The sequence below is a fragment of the Podarcis tiliguerta genome, assembly GCF_965153285.1.
Source record: "Podarcis tiliguerta genome assembly, chromosome: 2".
In the NCBI taxonomy this organism is placed as follows: domain Eukaryota; kingdom Metazoa; phylum Chordata; class Lepidosauria; order Squamata; family Lacertidae; genus Podarcis; species Podarcis tiliguerta.
Window position 1 is genome coordinate 14,651,519 of NC_139535.1, and position 18,341 is coordinate 14,669,859.

The window sequence follows — 18,341 nt, forward strand, 5'->3', positions numbered from 1 at the left end:
TTCTTTCATCCATCCTTGTTTTCCTTCTGGGGAATGTTGTTTGCTTATGCAGTTAAGCCTGTTGCTAGAGATTGGCTTCTCTCTGTATGTGTGAAAGCTGAAGGGCAAAAGTCTAGAAAGGGAGTGGTGAGTTATGTTAAGTGGAGGTTTTTGTGTGTGAATATTGGAGAGGAGACAAGCATTTTCATTCTCTCAGCAAGTTCAGCATATCTAAGAACTTGGCATTTTACAAAAAAAAAGTAAAATGCAAAGAGTTGGGTTTGGAGGAGTGCGAAACTGCCTTCTTTCTTGGACCAGCAGTCTCTAGAACGGACAGTGGTACCTTGGTTCTCAAACGCCTTGGTTCTCAAACAATGTGGAACCCAAACCCTGCAAACTCGGAAGTACGTGTTCTGGTTTGCGAACTTTTTTCAGAAGCTGAATGTGCTCCGTTTTGAGTGTTACGCTGAGGTCTGTCTGATTTTGCTGTTTATTTTGCGTTTTTGCTTTTGTGGCTCTTTGTTTTGTTTTTTTTGGCTGTGTGAACCCAGTTCAGCTACCGACCGATTGATTGTGTGACTGCAGTACATTGTTTATTGCTTTCATTTATGGATCAATGGTATCGTTAGATAGTAAAATTCATGTTAAATTGCTGTTTTAGGGGTTGTTTTTAAACAGATTAATCCGTTTTGCATTACTTTCTATGGAAAAGCGCACCCTGGTTTTGTAACGCTTTGGTTTTGGAACCGACTTCCGGAACAGATTTAGTTTGAGAACCAAGGTACCACTGTCATCAGTCCAGAGTGAAAAAAATGGTAGGGAAAGCTGATTGTCCCCCAGCCGACCACTCCATTGTTCAAAATGAAAGGATGCCCCCCCCCCATACTTTTTAATAGCCTGGCTGTGGATGTGGAACAATAAGGGCTTGCCGAATGGACCATTCAGCTGGTCTGCATTTAAAACTTTCTTGGAATGCAAGTCACATTCTGCCCAAGCTGGGGTCCGGAGACAGTTTTGCTCACTCTCACCCTTAGCACGTGTGACTCTGAGACGATTTGGAAAGTTGCTGCTCTGGAGGAAGGAGGAGGAGGAGGAGGGTTGTGTGGTTCTGTCAATTTTGGTTCTTCTCAGCTTCTCGTTTTTCCAGTGTTTAGCTTACCGCACTTCCACATCGGTTTGCAATATATTTTTTTAAGGCCTTGTGAAAATTCCACACCGGTTTGCCGAATTCTTTCTTTAAAGGCCTTCTGAAAACGAGTGAACAAACAAATAAATAGTACAGTAGAAATAAATAGTACAGTGTATGCATTTTTCTACGTGTTAATGCAGCTGGACACTATACTTGGTGGGGCAATGCAGCCAGATGGGTGGGGTGTAAATAAAATAATAATAATAATTCAGGGAAGTGCCAATTTTAAAGTACAGTGGTACCTCGGGTTACAAACCCCTCAGGTTACAAACTCTTCAGGTTACAGACTCCACTAACCTGGCAGTAGTGCCTCGGGTTAAGAACTTTACCTCAGGATGAGAACGGAAATTGTGTGGCGGCACCGGGAGGCCCCATTAGCTAAAGTAGTACCTCAGGTTAAGAACGGTTTCAGGTTAAGAACAGACCTCTGGAACGAATTAAGTTCATAACCAGAGGTACCTTTGTGTTTGGTCTACGAATGCCTAGGGACGTGCAAGCTGAATCAAATCTCTCCCCCATCCCTAAGAAAGAGACAGGCAGCCTTTTTGGGGTGGGTGGGGGAGCATGGAAGGCGGAAGAGTGGGGCATAAATTTAATAAATAAAACCAGAGGTTAAAGGATCTCGGCCTCTGTCGCAGCCTTCGATCGTTTCCCTTGAGCAGGGACCCACGATGACGTCCGGCTCTATAGCCTGTTTAATATAATGGTTAATTCTCTGCTGGCAGGGAGTCAGGACTGTAGGGCATCCACAGAGCTTTGCAGCTTTCCACAGCAGGCCAGTTAAGCTGGGCTGGCACTGGGATCCCAGCTGCCGGGCATTCTTGCCTACATAGCTGGGATTCCTTGCCTTCCTTACCCCTTCAGCGCATTTTGCGGTTTTTTCTTTCTTTCTTTCTCCAGGAGGCCCTGGGAGATATCTGGGTTGCAGGGGGTTAAAAACCAGCTGGGCGACATGAGGACACCCTCAGCTGCTGACAGGAGCTGGGGGTGGAGTGGGGGGGGCAAGGGACAGCAGCAGCAGCAGCACCCCAATTTATTATCTGACGGACGTCCCTTTAATCCCTCTGAGGCTTAATATGAGCCAGAGTTTAGCCCCATAACATGTTTTTAATGTTTAGAGTTCAGCCCAAGGCCACCATTTTAGGTTTAAGTACATTTCAGTGGCGGGTTGGTGGGAGACTCATAGCAAAAGTTCAGTGGCCTGCTCTTGGGTATATACCGTATTTTGCGCTCCATAGGACGCACTTTTCCCTTCTTAAAAACTAAGGGGGAAAGCCTGTGCGTCCTATGGAGCGAATGCAGGGGGGAGGCAGGCAGGAAAAGCCCCCAAGAGCTGCACACAAGCTTCGCGCGGCTCTTGCGGGCTTTTCCCCAGGAGGGAGAAGGGACCATCGCTCCCTGACCTGTTCTGGGGTCGGGGGAAGCTCGGGCTTCCCCCGCCCCAGCCCCGCGGCTAAAAAGGAGAAGCCTGAAGCCCCTGCAGCACAGCGCGAACTTTCCGCTGCGCTCAAGGGGCTTCAGGCAGCTATCCGCAAGCCTTTGGAGTGCAGCGAGAGTTCCCGCTGCGCTCCGAAGGCTTGCGGATGGCCGCCTGAAGCCTGGAGAGCGGGAGGGGTTGGTGCACACCGATCCCTCTTGCTCTCCAGGCTTCGCTTCGCTGGAGAGGCGCTGCACAGTTTTCCCTCTCTGTGCAGCGCCCCTTCAGCGAAGCGGGAGGAGAAATGGAAAGGGCTCCGTTTCTCCTGCCGCTTCGCTGAAAGGGTGCTGAGCAGAGAAGGGGAGAATCCCCCCCCCGTTCTCCCCCTCCTATGGTCCGGTGCGTCCTATAGAGCAAAAAAATGGTATTTGTGGTTTCTCTGCACGGTTCAATTTCCCCCTGCTTATCAGTAATAATGATGATGATATAATAGAATCATCATCATCAACAACAACAACAACAACAACAACAGTGTTCTACCTCTTCTCCAACCTGCTCTTGGACATATTCACAGCTTTTACACTGTTTTAAAAACATTATTAATATTACTACAGTGGAACCTCAGAAGCCGAACGCCTTTGAACTTGGACGTTTCGGTTCCTGAGCAATTGAAACCCAAAACTGATTGTTCCGGTTTCCAAACAATTTTCGGAAGCTGAACATCTGGCGCGGCTTCCAATTGGCTGCAGGATGCTCCTGCAGCCAATCATAAGCTGCGCCTTGGTTTTTGAACTGTTCCGGGAGTCGAATAGACTCCTGGAACGGATTAAATTCGAAAACCAAGGTACGACTGTATTATTCATATTTCTTTCCTACCTTTCATTTAGGATACGTATAAGTCCAGATTTTCTCTCCCTCACCCTTGCAATTTAGCCTCACAACAACCCTGTGAGGTAGATTAGGTTGGGCACAGTGATAGTTTCTAGCCCAAACTTCAACCAGTGAGCTTCAGAGCTGACAGGATTTTTAAAGGCCTTTGTTGGGGTTGCTGAATTACAGCTTTCAGTGTTATAGGTTCTCCAGAGAAGAATCACATTAAGGACAGTGTTCTGCCTCCTGCTTCCTCTGAAATCTGGAGTGAAGAACCTGTGGCTCCCAGATGTTTGCTTCCAGCTCCCATCAGCTCCAGCCAACATAGTAAAGGACGATGGAAGTTGAAGTCCAGCAATACACCCCTGCTTTAAATAGACCCAAACAACACTAAAGGAAAGCATTTTTTGTACATGGGATGAGTGCATCTCCATCACTGCTTGATACCATTGCATACCCGGGATCATTTGTTATTTGTTTGCATGCTTATTAGGGTCGCCATATGCCCAGAATTTCCTGGACATAGTCGGAGTACGGCAGTCGGAAGCAGTGTCCAGGCAGAAATTGCTGAAATGTCTGGGGGAAATCCGGACATATGGCAGCCCATGTCAGAAGTCTAGATTTTGCCAAAGTTCCTTGAAAATTGCTCAAAAACTTTATTATTATTATTATTATTATTATTATTTGAGATTTTGCAAAATAAAAATAAAAATGAGATGCTTAACGACTTTGGCCAGAAAGAAGAAAACCTCAACAACTTTTGTGTCTGGATTTTCACTTTTTGAAATATGGGAACACTAATGTTTATAAACCACATTTCCAAATAAAATACTGGGGCTGCATTAAAAACAACAAGAATGGCAGATGTCAGTTTAACCCGAGGGAAACAGAACATGTGGGTGGCTTCTTGGCTGGGGTGGCACCCCAAATTTTCCATAGCCCCTCAACCCCCTCCTGATCTGTACCCATGGGAGACGTCCCATAGAATTGTAGAGCTGGAAGGATCCCTGAAGCTCATCTGGCCCAACCAGTTCAAACTATTTGCCTTACTAACCCAGATTTGTCTATATTGACTGGTATTTGCTCTCCAGGGTTTGGGGCAGGATCTCCCCCCCCCCCCCCAGCTCTGAGACCTTCTGCATGCAAACATCTGCCCTACTGTGTACTATAATAGGTCCATCTTTTAGAGGGAGCAGTCGTTGTCGAAGGCCTGAAAATTTCCCGGCCCTGGAGTGTGGCAGTTTCTCCGACTCTCCTACTAGATATGGGATTCCTCCTCCTCCTCCATCCGAAGGGGGGTGTCCCTGATCAATGCCTTGATTCATCCCCCTTTTCCCTTTCGCTTTGGCACCCCCTTGCCCCACGGCCTGTCAGCTGCTGTTTACTAGCCTTAGATCAAGGCAGCTGTTGGGACATTCCAGCAAAGGATTGTGGGAGCAGCTGGCCTACAGCCCTTTCACCCCCACTTCACCCACCACCCCCAACCTATTGGTCAAGAAACAGCGGGGGGGGGGGGAGTGTGGCCTGGGTTCCTAGGAAACAGATTTGGGTTTCTGCGACTGTTTCTTAGGGAAGCTGCGCCAAGTTAGTGGAGTGTTTATTTGGAACATTTCCCCCTCACAATATGAGAACGTCTTATGAAGGAACGTTCTTTGAAATGCCCCGTGTCTTGCAGAGTGTGCATACTCTGATTATTAAGCAATTTGAGTCACTCATTAACTGGAAATGTTTTGGCCTCTGCCTTTGAGCCAGTTGCCCACACATTTTGGGGAGAATGCGTTTCCAGAAACAGAGGTACTGATGGTGCTTCAGGATGGTTTGTTTATTGAGCATTCTTCCTGATTCATTTGCAGAGATTAGACGACTGTTCATTCCAATTTATTCTTTTTTGTGTGTGGGGAGGTTAGATGATGTTGCGTCAGAGCAAGTGTCAATGGGCCGTGTGTCTTGCTGCCTTTCCCGTAATAGTGCCACTGTATTCTTCTCTGGTTAGACCTCACCTGGAGTACTGTGTCCAGTTCTGGGCAACACAGTTCAAGAAGGACACTGACAAACTGGAACGCGTCCAGAGGAGGGCAACCAAAATGGTGAAAGGCCTGGAAACGATGCCTTATGAGGAACGGCTAAGGGAGCTGGGCATGTTTAGCCTGGAGAAGAGGAGGTGAAGGGGTGATATGATAGCCATGTTCAAATATATAAAAGGATGTCACATAGAGGAGGGAGAAAGGTTGTTTTCTGCTGCTCCAGAGAAGCGGACACGGAGCAATGGATCCAAACTACAAGAAAGAAGATTCCACCTAAACGTTAGGAAGAACTTCCTGACAGTAAGAGCTGTTCGACAGTGGAATTTGCTGCCAAGGAGTGTGGTGGAGTCTCCTTCTTTGGAGGTCTTTAAGCAGAGGCTTGACAACCATATGTCAGGAGTGCTCAGATGGTGTTTCCTACTTGGCAGGGGGTTGGACTCAATGGCCCTTGTGGTCTCTTCCAACTCTATGATTCTATGATTCCCCTTCCCCTTATTGCGAAAAGTCTGTATTTTGGGTGGGTGGGTTTGTTGCGTGAGACCTCCCAGTCAGCCATAATTGCACGACCTGAATCTGCTAAGTCTGTAATTCAAAGCAATGACAGCCTCAGGCCTGTATGGATGCCATAGCGCTGAGGACTTAAAATTGAGGGGCTGATTACTTTAAGAAATAATGACCAGGGGTGGTAAAATCTGTGTGTGTGCGTGTGTGTGTGTGTGTGTGTGTGTTAATTCTTTGCCTTAAACCTTTCGCAATCTGGATCCTTCTCCCTCCAGAGGTGATTCTTTTCCTGAGAAAGAAGGTTCCCATTTTGTGGGAATTACCTGGCCTGCACCCAAATGCATGACTAGGCTAGTCAGATGAAAATGCCATACAAATTGTGTAGAAATATTGGTTCTGAAGCAAGTGTTTCGAACTGCCCTCTGGGGGCTGAGGTGCACAGAGCCCAGAAATGCCTATTCAGATATATTTGAATTTTGATTCAGATAGATAGATAGATAGATTAGATAGATAGATAGAGCAGTGATGGGGTGGGGAGGTGTAGAAACAGACCCCAAGAAGTTCAATAAATATTTAGGGAGAAAGAAGCTACCTCAGGATGGGACCATTGAAGACTGAGCATGCTAAGTGTCCACAGAAAGTCATTGATAAGAAGAAGAAAAAGACAGATAACCCGGTGGAATGGGAATGGAATGAAGTATCCTGGAATGGGGCCTGGCTGACTGGCTGGCACCCTGAACTGGAGTTCCCCGCTTTGCCTCATTTTATTTTGTTTGTCATCACTTTGACGTTGAAACGGCTTGATCAGGGCCTCTGGCAGAGGTCCAGTTGTATTACTCAAGTACCTTTAAACTGCTCATGACGTAAATCAATAGGGTTGGGGTGCCCACCAGTTGATGGATGAATCAAATGTTGTCAATGGACCGTCCTTTAATGACTACGGTCAACTATTATCAAATAATCTGAGGCTGCTGTCGGGTAGATACTGGTTCAGTGTTTTAATTTCATTGCTTAATTGCATCTGACAGCACATGGGGGGGGGGCTCTTTCCTCTCCAGTTTTCTGCAGGTTCCTCTTGCTCTGCACTATTAGCACAAAACTAGATATTACTAGCAAAAAGGTGTGTTTCTGAATCCCAATGACAACTTTGTTTATGGGAAAATACCGTATTTTTCGCCCTATAGGACGCACTTTCCCCCCTCCAAAAATGAAGGGGAAATGTGTGTGTGTCCTATGGGGTGAATGCAGGCTTTCACTGAAGCCTGGAGAGCGAGAGGGGTCAGTGCGCACCGACCCCTCTCGCTCTCCAGGCTTCAGGAAGCTATCCGCAAGCCTTGCAAGCCCGGCGGGAGGTCCCGCGGGCTTGCAAGGCTTGCGGGCAGCAGCCTGCAGCCCAAAAGCTCGGGGGACAGCAGGGAGGCGCAGCGCCGCCACCCCGCTATTCCTCGACCTGGTCTGGAGGCTGGCGGGGGGGGGGGGGCGGAGAAGCAAGCTTGCTTCTCCCCCCTGCCAGCCCCACAAGCTCGGGGGATAGCGGGGAGGGGGAGCGCCGCCACCCCGCTATTCCCCGACCTGATCTGGAGGCTGGCGGGGGAGGGGGGGGGAGAGAAGCAAGCTTCGTCTCCCTCTTCTAGCTTGGGGATGGCTGCGTAAACGTGGGGGGGGGGGGGAATAAAATTTTTTCCCTTGATTTCCCCCCGAAGAAACTAGGTGCGTCCTATGGGCCGGTGCGTCCTATAGGGCGAAAAATACGGTAGCTTTGTTGGTGGCTGTGGGTGGGGGAAGGGCCCGTTTAGAGCAGAGATGAGGATGGAGAGTGGGGAGGCCGTGGGGTTTATGGTCTGGAGAAGGGAGTGTTGCCTGGGGAGAGGCCTGAGGGCCATTTCCTTCTTCCTGCGCATATTCTGGAAAAGACACATTGTGTGGAAGCCTTGCTGAAGCTAAGTACAGGTCTGGGCCTAGCCAGTACCTGGGGGAATATCCACCTGGGAGCCCAAGGCTGACTTGGGAAATGGGAGAAAGGCAGTATATAAATGCAATTGAAGAAAAAGAAAAAACCCAGTTGCCTCACGAAACACTTCCTCTCATCTTGGGTTCCAGGCATATACTTACCCTTGCAAATACAGAGTGGGGAAAATGGCAGGTGGAGACAGAGCTAAGTGCTGCCTTCTCCCCAGAATTGCTTTTCATAATCAAAGCAACAATTGGGACTTAAAATTATTCATTTGCTTGCAATACCTGCTTTGGCCCTTTGCCATTTTATAGCCGCTATTTTGCATGTTTCATTTCTGTAATTATACCTCCCAGGCTTCGGATGGGGAGGGCGGAATATAAATAACTTATTATTATTTTTATTACAAACGTGTCTCCTTGGTCTGCCCTGGAAGCTCCAAGATAATAACCAATATCACTCTGACCTCAGCCAGTCCCCCACTTGCTTGCCTTTTTACTTACAACTCCTCCAGGGGGTGGTACTAGCTGCCAGCTTCCTCCTCTGTAGTCTCAGTGTTGCATTTGTAGAACTCAACAGGGACACACCTAGAATTAGTTGGCTCCTGCCTGTCCTCTAGCCACTTTACCTGTCCCAATGGGCACCAGCCAACCCTCCCTTAAACCATGGTTCGTCATTGGCTTATGAATCATGGCTTGCTAGGTACATTCAGCTAGGTTTTACACGGGTGGCTCTGTGGTCTAAACCACTGAGCCTCTTGGGCCTGCCGATCAGAAGGTCGGCGGTTTGAATCCCACGATGGGGTGAGCTCCTGTTGCTCTGTCCCAGCTTCTGCCAACCTATCAGTTTGAAAGCACGCCAGTGCAAGTAGATAAATAGGTACCGCTGTGGCAGGAAGGTGAGCTCTGGTTTCTGTCACGGTATCTCGTTGCGCCAGTAGCAGTTTGGTCTTGCTGGCTACTTGACCCAGAAAGCTGTCTGTGGACAAACGCCGGCTCCCTCGGCCTGAAAGCGAGATGAGCGCCTCAACCCCATAGTCGCCTTTGATTGGACTCCAGGGGTCCTTTACCTTTACTTAGAGCAGGCTCATTGAAATTAACGGTTATAGCTAAGTTAGGTTCATTCATTTCAGTGGGTCTCCTCTAAGGGAAACTCAGTGCCACCCGATGAGTCTGGATTTGGACATCACACAAAGCCAAGCTTAATTGTGGCTTCTCGTTTTGTTTCTCTTGCAGAGTGAAACAGGAGCGATTGGGTAGCGTACTGCTCATTCGCAATGAACAATGGCCAGTTCTAATAAATAGTGGCATTGTTTGACCCCATTGGAACATGTCTCCTCAATAGCTGACCTAGTCACCAACTGAGTTACTTTATTTATTTATTTTTTAGTCTGGTCAAACACTCATTCCTGTAAATCAGCCTTGGGGTCTCCCAAATGCACCGAGTTCGCTCAACCACAAATTTGGCATCTGGCCTTTCTGCCTGCGACAATCACGTGTTTTGCTGCTGTCAGTGTGTCAGCGCCAGTCCACTTCTGGCCTGAATAGGGAAGCCAGGACAATGGCAGGATGCTGGTGACTCCTGAGCATGGAATGTGTGCTATTCACTAGCACAGAGAAAGTGTCTGACCCCCGGAACAGGAGGGTTTTCTATTCATGTTGAGTCACCTTGGTGTTGTACTCTGTGCGAGACCTGCATGTGGTTAACTGCTGTTATCTACTTTTTTCGCAAACAAGGCATGAAGACTCAACTGTCGGTGTAATCATCGCAGAGCCCAGAGAGCATGGTGGGGCTCGCAGCGCTTTGCTTGCTGCTCTCGGCGTCCCTCGGTGCCTCGGAGTTGGAAGAGCACTTTGATCCAGGTGAGTTGGATCCAGGTGAGATAGGCTGTGGCCTGTTGGTTGAGGAGCGGGAAACTGGAGGGTTCCTTCGTGAGGTGCTGAAATGTGGTGCGGAAGGAGCACCGAGCTCACGGGATTTTATTGGGCAGAAGTGATGGAGATATGGAGGTTGGGCGGAGGGCAAGGCCAAGTATAAGATGTGAGAGCGAAGCAAGGGAAAAGGAACTTAGGCCAAGGTTTTTAGGGGGCTATTGCCAAACTGCCACCCGGTGGGTCTTTCTTCTACGTTGGTTAATCCCCAGGATAGTTTTGTCCGATGCTTCTATCTTGTTACCGATGCACAAATGTGAGAGTCGTTGGTTGCTCATGAAACCAAAATGGCGCCATCTTTGGACACAAGAGGGAGGCGAAAGCTCTGGAAGCAGCCTAATGGGGAATGAGCACCCTCAGTGGCCATGGAATGTTGAGGGGTGGGGGGAGACGGAATGAAGTATCTCAGAGAAGGGCATGGCTGACCGAATAGAACAGTGAATAGGAGCACTCCACACTGCAACATTTTGCTGCAGGTTCCACTCGTAAGGATAATCTCTCTCTCTCATCTATCTATCATATATCTGTTTCCTGCAGGTCAGGAGTGGGGAACCTGTGGCCCTCCAGATGTTGTTGGAATCCAGTTCCTATCGGCCCCAGCCAGCCTGGCAAATGGACAGCAGTTGTAGTCCAATGACATCTGAAGGCTCAAAGATTCCCCATCCTCTCTGCCCATGAAATAAGCTTCACTATCACATCTTGCAGCAGTGGATTCTACGTTATGCAAGGAAGTTTTCCTTGCTGTTATTGTCTGTTCTGAATTATCTGTTTCATTCTGTACCCCAAAATTCTAGCATCACCAGAGGAGATTTAAGAAATTAAAAAAGAACCTCTAGCCGTTTTCTCCACACCCTTCATAATATTATCAATGTCTAACATATCATATTTTTTAATATATTTTTTTTGGTAAACTAAAAATCCCCAAGTGCTTTAGCCCAGGCACGTGCAACAGGTAGATCGTGATCTACCAGTAGATCACTAGACGTCTGTGGTAGATCACTGGCTCCCCACAAAGAAGCTAAACAACTTTGGCTCCCCTGAAAAAACAGCCCCCTGTGCCCCCCAGACTTTGGGTCTGGACTTTGACCTGGACAAAAAAAAGGGGGTAGATCACTGCCAGTTTATGACTCTGTGAGTAGATCACAGTCTCTTGGGAGCTGGCCAGCCTGTTCTTCAGTCCAGCCTTATTATTTTGGTTTGCTTACCCTTTCACCGACCCTGTGATTTCCCGTTTGAAATGGAGCGTCAGCACAGCATATAGGATTCCAAAATGGGACTGCCTCATATATAACATATGAAGGGCAGCATTATGATGCTGGCAGTTTTATTCTCTCTGTCTTCCCTAATCACCCCAGCATGGAATTTGCTCTTTTGGCTGAATTCCAGAGTATCACAAAGTGTTCCAGACAACGGAACATTGAGCTGAAAGCTTGCAGAACATTAACGGAATGTTAAAACTTAGTGTGTCTCTAGAAAGGACATCCTTGGTTTTATTTTAAAAAGTGTCCATCTCTTGTGTGTGAAATTAGAGCACCCTCTGGTGGAAGTCGTTGACATCCAGTACTAAGTGTTCTGCTTTTTGTGGGTAGGATAGTAAAAATGGTAAAAAAGGTAAAGGACCCCTGGACGGTTAATTCCAGTCAAAGGGGACTATGGGGGTGCGGCGCTCATCTCACTTTCAGGCTGAGGGAGCCGGCGTTTCTCCATAGACAGCTTTCCGGGTCATGTGGCCGGAAACCGCTTCTGGCACAACGGGGCACCGTGATGGAAACCAGAGCGCACGGAAATGCCGTTTACCTTCCTGCCGCAGCAGTACCTATTCATCTACTTTCACTGGCGTGCTTTCAAACTGCTTGGTTGGCAGGAAGTTGGGACAGAGCAATGGGAGCTCACTCCATTGTGGGGATTCAAACCGCGACCTTTCGATCGGCAAGCCCAAGAGGCTTAGTGGTTTAGAGTTTAGACCACAGCGCCACCTGTGTCCCAGGTAGGGCAGTAGCCTTATGTTTGTCTGATTCTTGGATTTTTCAGAAAGAAATTGCACAGTGCAGGGCCTGCCACACTAAAGGCTTGATCCCTAGTGAGGCTTGACACCTCAGAGGATCTCAGTGACTGAGATGGAGCATACAGAAACAGGCAGTCCCTAAGGTACTTTGAGCCCAAGTTGTTTAGGGCTTTGTGGATTAACACAAGCACCTTGAAACAGGCCTGGTAGCAAACAGACAGACAAAATGAGTTTCGATATACAGGGCTCAACCCTGTGACAGTTTACTCAGATATAAGTCTCACTTTTTCCCCATCAGGGCATATTCCCATGATACACAGGATAAGCTGAGAATATAGACTGAGAGAACAGCTTAATTCAACACAGGATGGTGCTAGAATGTGGCTGCCATGTTTTTATGGTGGTGGCCATCTTTTCCCGCCCCCCACCCCCATTTTCAAAATGGAGTCCCAAGGCCTGCGTTCTTCAGTGCCTTTGGGCATCAGTATCCACCCAAGCCTGCCTTCTGGTGATGTCAGGCCTGGTAATAAGAGGGGACATGTTAAGAAGGCAATATGATTGTGCATGGTGTAGAGAAAGTGGACAGGAAGAGGTTTTCCTTTCTCTTGTCTCATAAAACGGATTCTGGTATAGATGGGTCCCTTTGTCCTGATCTGGCAGAGTTCCTCTTATGTTCTCAAGTCTCATTAAAAGCATCCCATCCTAGGTTAACTTGCAACCCCTTGGTTTCAATGTGACATACTATAATTGATGTTATGCGGATCAGGCCAGTATTAGTAGCTCATAATTTTCGCAGAGGGGTGTGTATAATGCAAAGGGGTAATCTTTGCTCTCTATTCTCTCGCTTCCTTCCCCCTTTGCAGCTAAGTGTCGCTATGCATTGGGCATGCAGGATCGCACCATCCCGGATGAGGCCCTCTCCGCCTCCAGCTCGTGGTCCGACTCGACGGCCGCCAAACACAGCAGGTGACGATGGCCTTTGAAATGTAAAGTTGCAACTTGCTTTCCCCCCTTCCAGTTGTACAATACATCGCAGTTGTACACAGTACACCGCCCTCGTAGACCTGACGAAGGTCTTTTGACCAGGTCAGCTGGAAAGGACTGTTCACGCTGTTCAGTAAGATAGGATGCCCGCCCCAAGCTCAATAATAATAATAATAATAATAATAATAATAATAATAATAATAAAATATAGTTGTACCCCGCCCATCTGGCTGAGTTTCCCCAGCTACTCTTCCAACAAAGATTAAAAATACATTAAAATGTCACACATTAAAAAATTCCCAGAACAGGGCTGCCTTCAGATGTCTTCTAAATGTCAGGTAGTTGTTTATCTCTTTGACATCTGGTGGGAGGGAGTTCCACAGGGTGGGCGCCACTACCGAGAAGGCCCTCTGCCTGGTTCCCGGTAGCTTTGCTTCTCTCAGGGAGGGAACCGCCAGGAGGCCCTCAAAGCTGGACCTCAGTGTCCGGGCTGGATGATGGGGGTGGAGATGCTCCTTCAGGTATACTGGGCCAAGGCCTTTTAGGCCTCCCACATGTCCTTCCACGTGAACAAGCGCGGCACCGTCCAGTACGACTGTCGTTCTTGGACGCCTTCCCTATAAAGAGTAGTGTGAAATAGGGCCGTGTTCCTACCCCAACTCCCTTTGGCATAGTCTTTCTATTGTCCTCTTATTCCTTCAGCTCAACGTTGTGGACATCCATCCAAGGAGGGATGGGGGTGGTCTGCTCAACCTGGTGTGTGAGAAAAATAGCATGCAAGAGGTGCTAGGTAAAGATAAAGGGACCCCAGACCATTACGTGCAGTTGTGGCCGATTCTGGGGTTGCGGCGCTCATCTCGCTTTATTGACCAAGGGAGCAGGCGTACAGCTTCCAGGTCATGTGGCCAGCATGACTAAGCTGCTTCTGGCAAACCAGAGCAGCGCACGGAAATGCTGTTTACCTTCCCGCTGGAGTGGTACCTATTTATCTACTTGCACTTTGACGTGCTTTTGAACTGCTAGGTTGGCAGGAGCAGGGACCGAGCAACGGGAGTTCACCCCGTCACAGGGATTCGAACTGCCGACCTTCCTAGGCTCTGTGGTTGAACCCACAGCGCCACCCGCGTCCCTTGCAAGAGGTGCTAGGGAGACTTAAATGTGATTTGTGAAATCTACCCCTGCCCAAATACAGGTTCGTTAACATATCCACCTTTCTGTCTCCTCCCTTTTCTTGCTCTCCAGGTTGGCGTTGAGCGAGGGAGATGGAGCCTGGTGCCCTGCAGGACCCGTCTACCCTAACGATGCGGAGTACTTGGAGATAGACCTGCGGCGGCTGCACTTCTTAACCTTGGTGGGCACGCAGGGTCGCCATGCGAGCGGTCACGGCAAAGAGTTTGCCCGCTCCTACCGGCTACACTACAGCCGGGACGGGCACCGCTGGATGCCTTGGCGGGACCGGTGGGGCAACGAGGTAAGCGAGGGGTGGAGCTAAAGTGAGCGCAGGTGAAGGCAGCCAATGGGAGGCGGAGAGGTGGGGCTAGCAGAAGGCGTGGCATTCACAGATTCCACTCATGAGATCAAATGTTAGGCTAAGTTGCGATATCATTGCTTAAAGAAATATTAGTGGACGGCTACAAAATGTGGAATCACATATATGGGGTAAATTTGTATGGTGGCGTAGATTTGGTGAATTGCAGAGGCTTTATTATGGCAGAGGCTTTATTATTCATTAGGGACGCGGGTGGCACTGTGGGTTAAACCACAGAGCCTAGGACTTGCTGATCAGAAGGTTGGCGGTTCGAATCCCCGTGACGGGGTGAGCTCCAGTTGCTCGGTCCCTGCTCCTGCCAACCTAGCAGTTTGAAAGCACATCAAAGTGCAAGTAGATAATGTAAGGGGTCCCTTTACCTTTACCTATTATTCTGTATTTTTAAAAATATAGGTAAACATTTCATTTTTCAATGATCGAAATTAGATGGATTTTCATAAAATAATCTTAATTGCCAGGCAACCTTACCGTTGTTTTAGGGCAGAGTTTGAAACGTTTAGAGAAGCACTTAAAGTAGTTGCCAAGGGAAAGGAGGTTCCAGGTGTTTGATGGTACCACTGTAAATAGAGAGGATCTTTCCTAGTATGGTAGGCCGATCTCTTTGCTTATGCGCTACTTCCCAGTTATAGTCCTGACAATGCACCGTACGCTGCCTAAACCAGAGATGGCTAGTGTGACTCCCTCCAGTTGTTTCTGGACTACAGTGGCACCTCGGGTTAAGTACTTAATTCGTTCCGGAGATCTGTTCTTAACCTGAAACTGTTCTTAACCTGAAGCACCACTTTAGCTAATGGGGCCTCCTGCTGCTGCTGGAGCACGATTTCTGTTCTCATTCTGAAGCAAAGTTCTTAACCTGAAGCATTATTTCTGGGTTAGCGGAGTCTGTAACCTGAAGCGTATGTAACCCGAGGTATCACTGTATAGCTTTTGTCATCCCTGATGGATTGGGCTGATGGAAGTCTGAGTTCAGCAGCACCTGGAAGGCCACAGGTTGCCCATCTGTGGCTTTAAAAACTCCACCAATGTCTTTATTCAAATGCCAAAGCTCAGAATTGCCATTGCCTGTGCAGGTTCCCAAGCAATGACATAAAACTAACTTCCTGCCCCTTAGGTGATTTCGGGTAATGAAAATACAGAAGAAGTGGTGCTGAAGGACCTGGGCCCCCCGGTTATTGCCCGTTACGTCCGCTTCTACCCACGTGCGGACCGAGTCATGAGTGTCTGCCTGCGCGTGGAGCTCTATGGCTGCATCTGGAAAGGTGAGCCAGCTGATTATTTTTTTGTCCTTTACGCAGCAACACGGTCCAGCTCTTTTCCTGCACTCACCTGCATATGCAGAGCCGGTGCGATGTGGTGGTTAGAGCCACCTTCCCCAACCTTGAGTCCCCCTAGATGTTTTTGGACTACAACTCCCATCATCCCAACCCTTTGACCAGGCTTGATGGGAGTTATAGGTCAAGGAAAATACCTGGACAGCATCAGGTTTGATGGTATTAGGCTAGATAGACCAACCGTCTGACTCAACAGAAGGCTCTTTCGTATGTTCCTGTTTTCCTCACCCCTTCTCTGTACGCATGCCCTTGGGGTTTGCTCCACATACCCAAAAGCCTTTGCTGCATGTGAAGTTTGATCCTCCTGAGGATCAGGAGCTTGAGGTCTTCTTCTGAATGTGTTTGTTTCCTTCCACCAGATGGACTTCAGTCGTACACGGCTCCTCTCGGCCAGGTCATGCCTCTAGTTCCAGAACCGGTCTACCTGAATGACTCCACTTACGATGGGCACAGCGTCAGCAAGTGAGTGAGTGAACATCCCCGCCCCCCTGTTGTTGAATTCTGTGCTTGGGTGGCCCTAAAAGCACGGCAATCCCAGCCTGAAACTTCAGCTTCAAAGGGTGGGTTCAGATGACCAGGTTAGTCACATGACAGCTGCAGACATCACATGATGCGTCTGGTTATCTGAAGATTTCATCACCTGCCAATTCACTGGGTTATTTTAGACCGGCCAGCTTTCTCTCAACCTGCTGGTCGTCTGATGTTTTTGACTACAACTCCCATCAGCCCTTACTAGCGTGGCCAATGGCCAGGGATTATGGAGTTGCAGTTCAAAATGTGTTCAGACATTTTGTTCATCTCCTGAGAAAACAGGAAGGGAACTTCCGTTTGGTCACCTTGTGAATGGGGCTGCAAGCTGATTGTGTGACTCCACCCAAAGAGAGTTTCTCATTGTGTAATAGTTGTGGAGTTCAAACAGCTGGAAGCTCAGGGTGTCATCTGGGGCAAAGCACGTTCTCAGCCTGGGTTGCCTTTTTTATAAAACGGAGGTGAGATAGGACTATGACAGGATTTGTGCTGGGAAAAAATGCAGACACGAGCAACAAGAACATTAACAGGAGGGCCCAGTGTTAGGTGGGTGACCCATAGCGATAGATAACTGCATGAGAAAAAGGAAAGAAGAGACGATTGGGGCTGAGTGAGAGAAGAAAACTAAATAACGGTGTCTAAAAATTATTAGCTACATATTGGCCACCTGCCTTATTACACCTTCTGCCACACCAGCCACATTCTGAAAATATTGAGGAACCTTCTAAACATTATAGCTGTGCTGCGGCAGCCAAGTTTTCTGTGTTCTTGATCTTGTAGTGTAGCTGTAGCATCGAAAGACCTGTAGCCACGAGGAAGGCGCAACACTGTGGGTCTTTCCCATGGCATGGGGCCTTTTCTCTCCTGCACAGCCAGCCTCACCTGTCCGATTCTGGAGAAGCTTGAGTCTCACAGGGAAAGCAGGTAGCAAGTCAAAAACACATCAGAGGAGAGCGAGAGCATAGATAAGGACCTTGAGCAGCTCCAGGTAAACCATCCTGGCTGAAGCATCTTCCTCTTGGTATCTGCCTTAGGATTATACTTTGGCCAGCAGAGTCCCCCTTGGAGCTGTCCATGGTACCGTTCTCATCTGCTTTCTCCTTTGTGACTTGCCTTCCTGTGAGCCTGCCACAGAAGATGTTGTCTCAGCAGGGAGCTGGAGCCAGCCAGAGCCTCATGTAGGCTGCCAGGACCCAGACTGCATTCAGCTCTGGAGGAACCGACTGGGCGGTTAAAGGAGCCCTTGCTTATTTTGCAGTCTTTGACTTCTGCAAGGCTGGGAAGCTGGAGACGCTCAGGGGACTCGTTCTCTGATCAGAGGATGGTGGAAGGGCTGCTGTGTCTTCCAGCCAGCCAGGTGGGATCCAGATAATTAAGGCCTGACAGCTCCTTCCCTGCACCCAGGAAACAGGCTGAATCTTGTCTGTATCTTATATCTCCATATAAGACCTCACCTGGAGTACTGTGTCCAGTTCTGGGCACCACAATTCAAGAAGGACACTGACAAACTGGAACGTGTCCAGAGGAGGGCAACCAAAATGGTCAAAGGCCTGGAAACGATGCCTTATGAGGAACGGCTAAGGGAGCTGGGCATGTTTAGCCTGGAGAAGAGGAGGTTAAGGGGTGATATGATAGCCATGTTCAAATATATAAAAGGATGTCACATAGAGGAGGGAGAAAGGTTGTTTTCTGCTGCTCCAGAGAAGAGGACACGGAGCAATGGATCCAAACTACAAGAAAGAAGATTCCACCTAAACATTAGGAAGAACTTCCTGACAGTAAGAGCTGTTTGACAGTGGAATTTGCTGCCAAGGAGTGTGGTGGAGTCTCCTTCTTTGGAGGTCTTTAAGCAGAGGCTTGACAACCATATGTCAGGAGTGCTCTGATGGTGTTTCCTGCTTGGCAGGGGGTTGGACTCGATGGCCCTTGTGGTCTATTCCAACTCTATGATTCCACCTGCTAGATCTCTGTGTTGCTGATCATGGCATTGGCCATACAGTTGCAGGTCTTTCAATTCTATGTCAATATTTACAACGAACACGTAGAAATGCACTCTCCTTCACACTAGTGCGACGTTTAAGG

General features: G+C 48.4%; 1 protein-coding gene across 7 annotated transcripts in view; it reads left to right on the top strand.

Moving 5' to 3' along the window:
* The window catches only part of DDR1 (discoidin domain receptor tyrosine kinase 1), a 106,599-nt gene that overhangs the window by 61,609 nt on the left and 26,649 nt on the right, over nt 1-18,341 (top strand). For all 7 annotated transcript variants that reach the window (XM_083424891.1, XM_083424894.1, XM_083424895.1 and 4 more), the window contains exons 2-6: nt 9,668-9,793; nt 12,731-12,833; nt 14,094-14,322; nt 15,512-15,659; nt 16,091-16,193. In XM_083424891.1, the coding sequence (XP_083281017.1) occupies nt 9,715-9,793; nt 12,731-12,833; nt 14,094-14,322; nt 15,512-15,659; nt 16,091-16,193 (662 nt within the window). In that variant the 5' untranslated portion in view covers nt 9,668-9,714. The remainder of the gene's footprint in view (nt 1-9,667; nt 9,794-12,730; nt 12,834-14,093; nt 14,323-15,511; nt 15,660-16,090; nt 16,194-18,341) is intronic.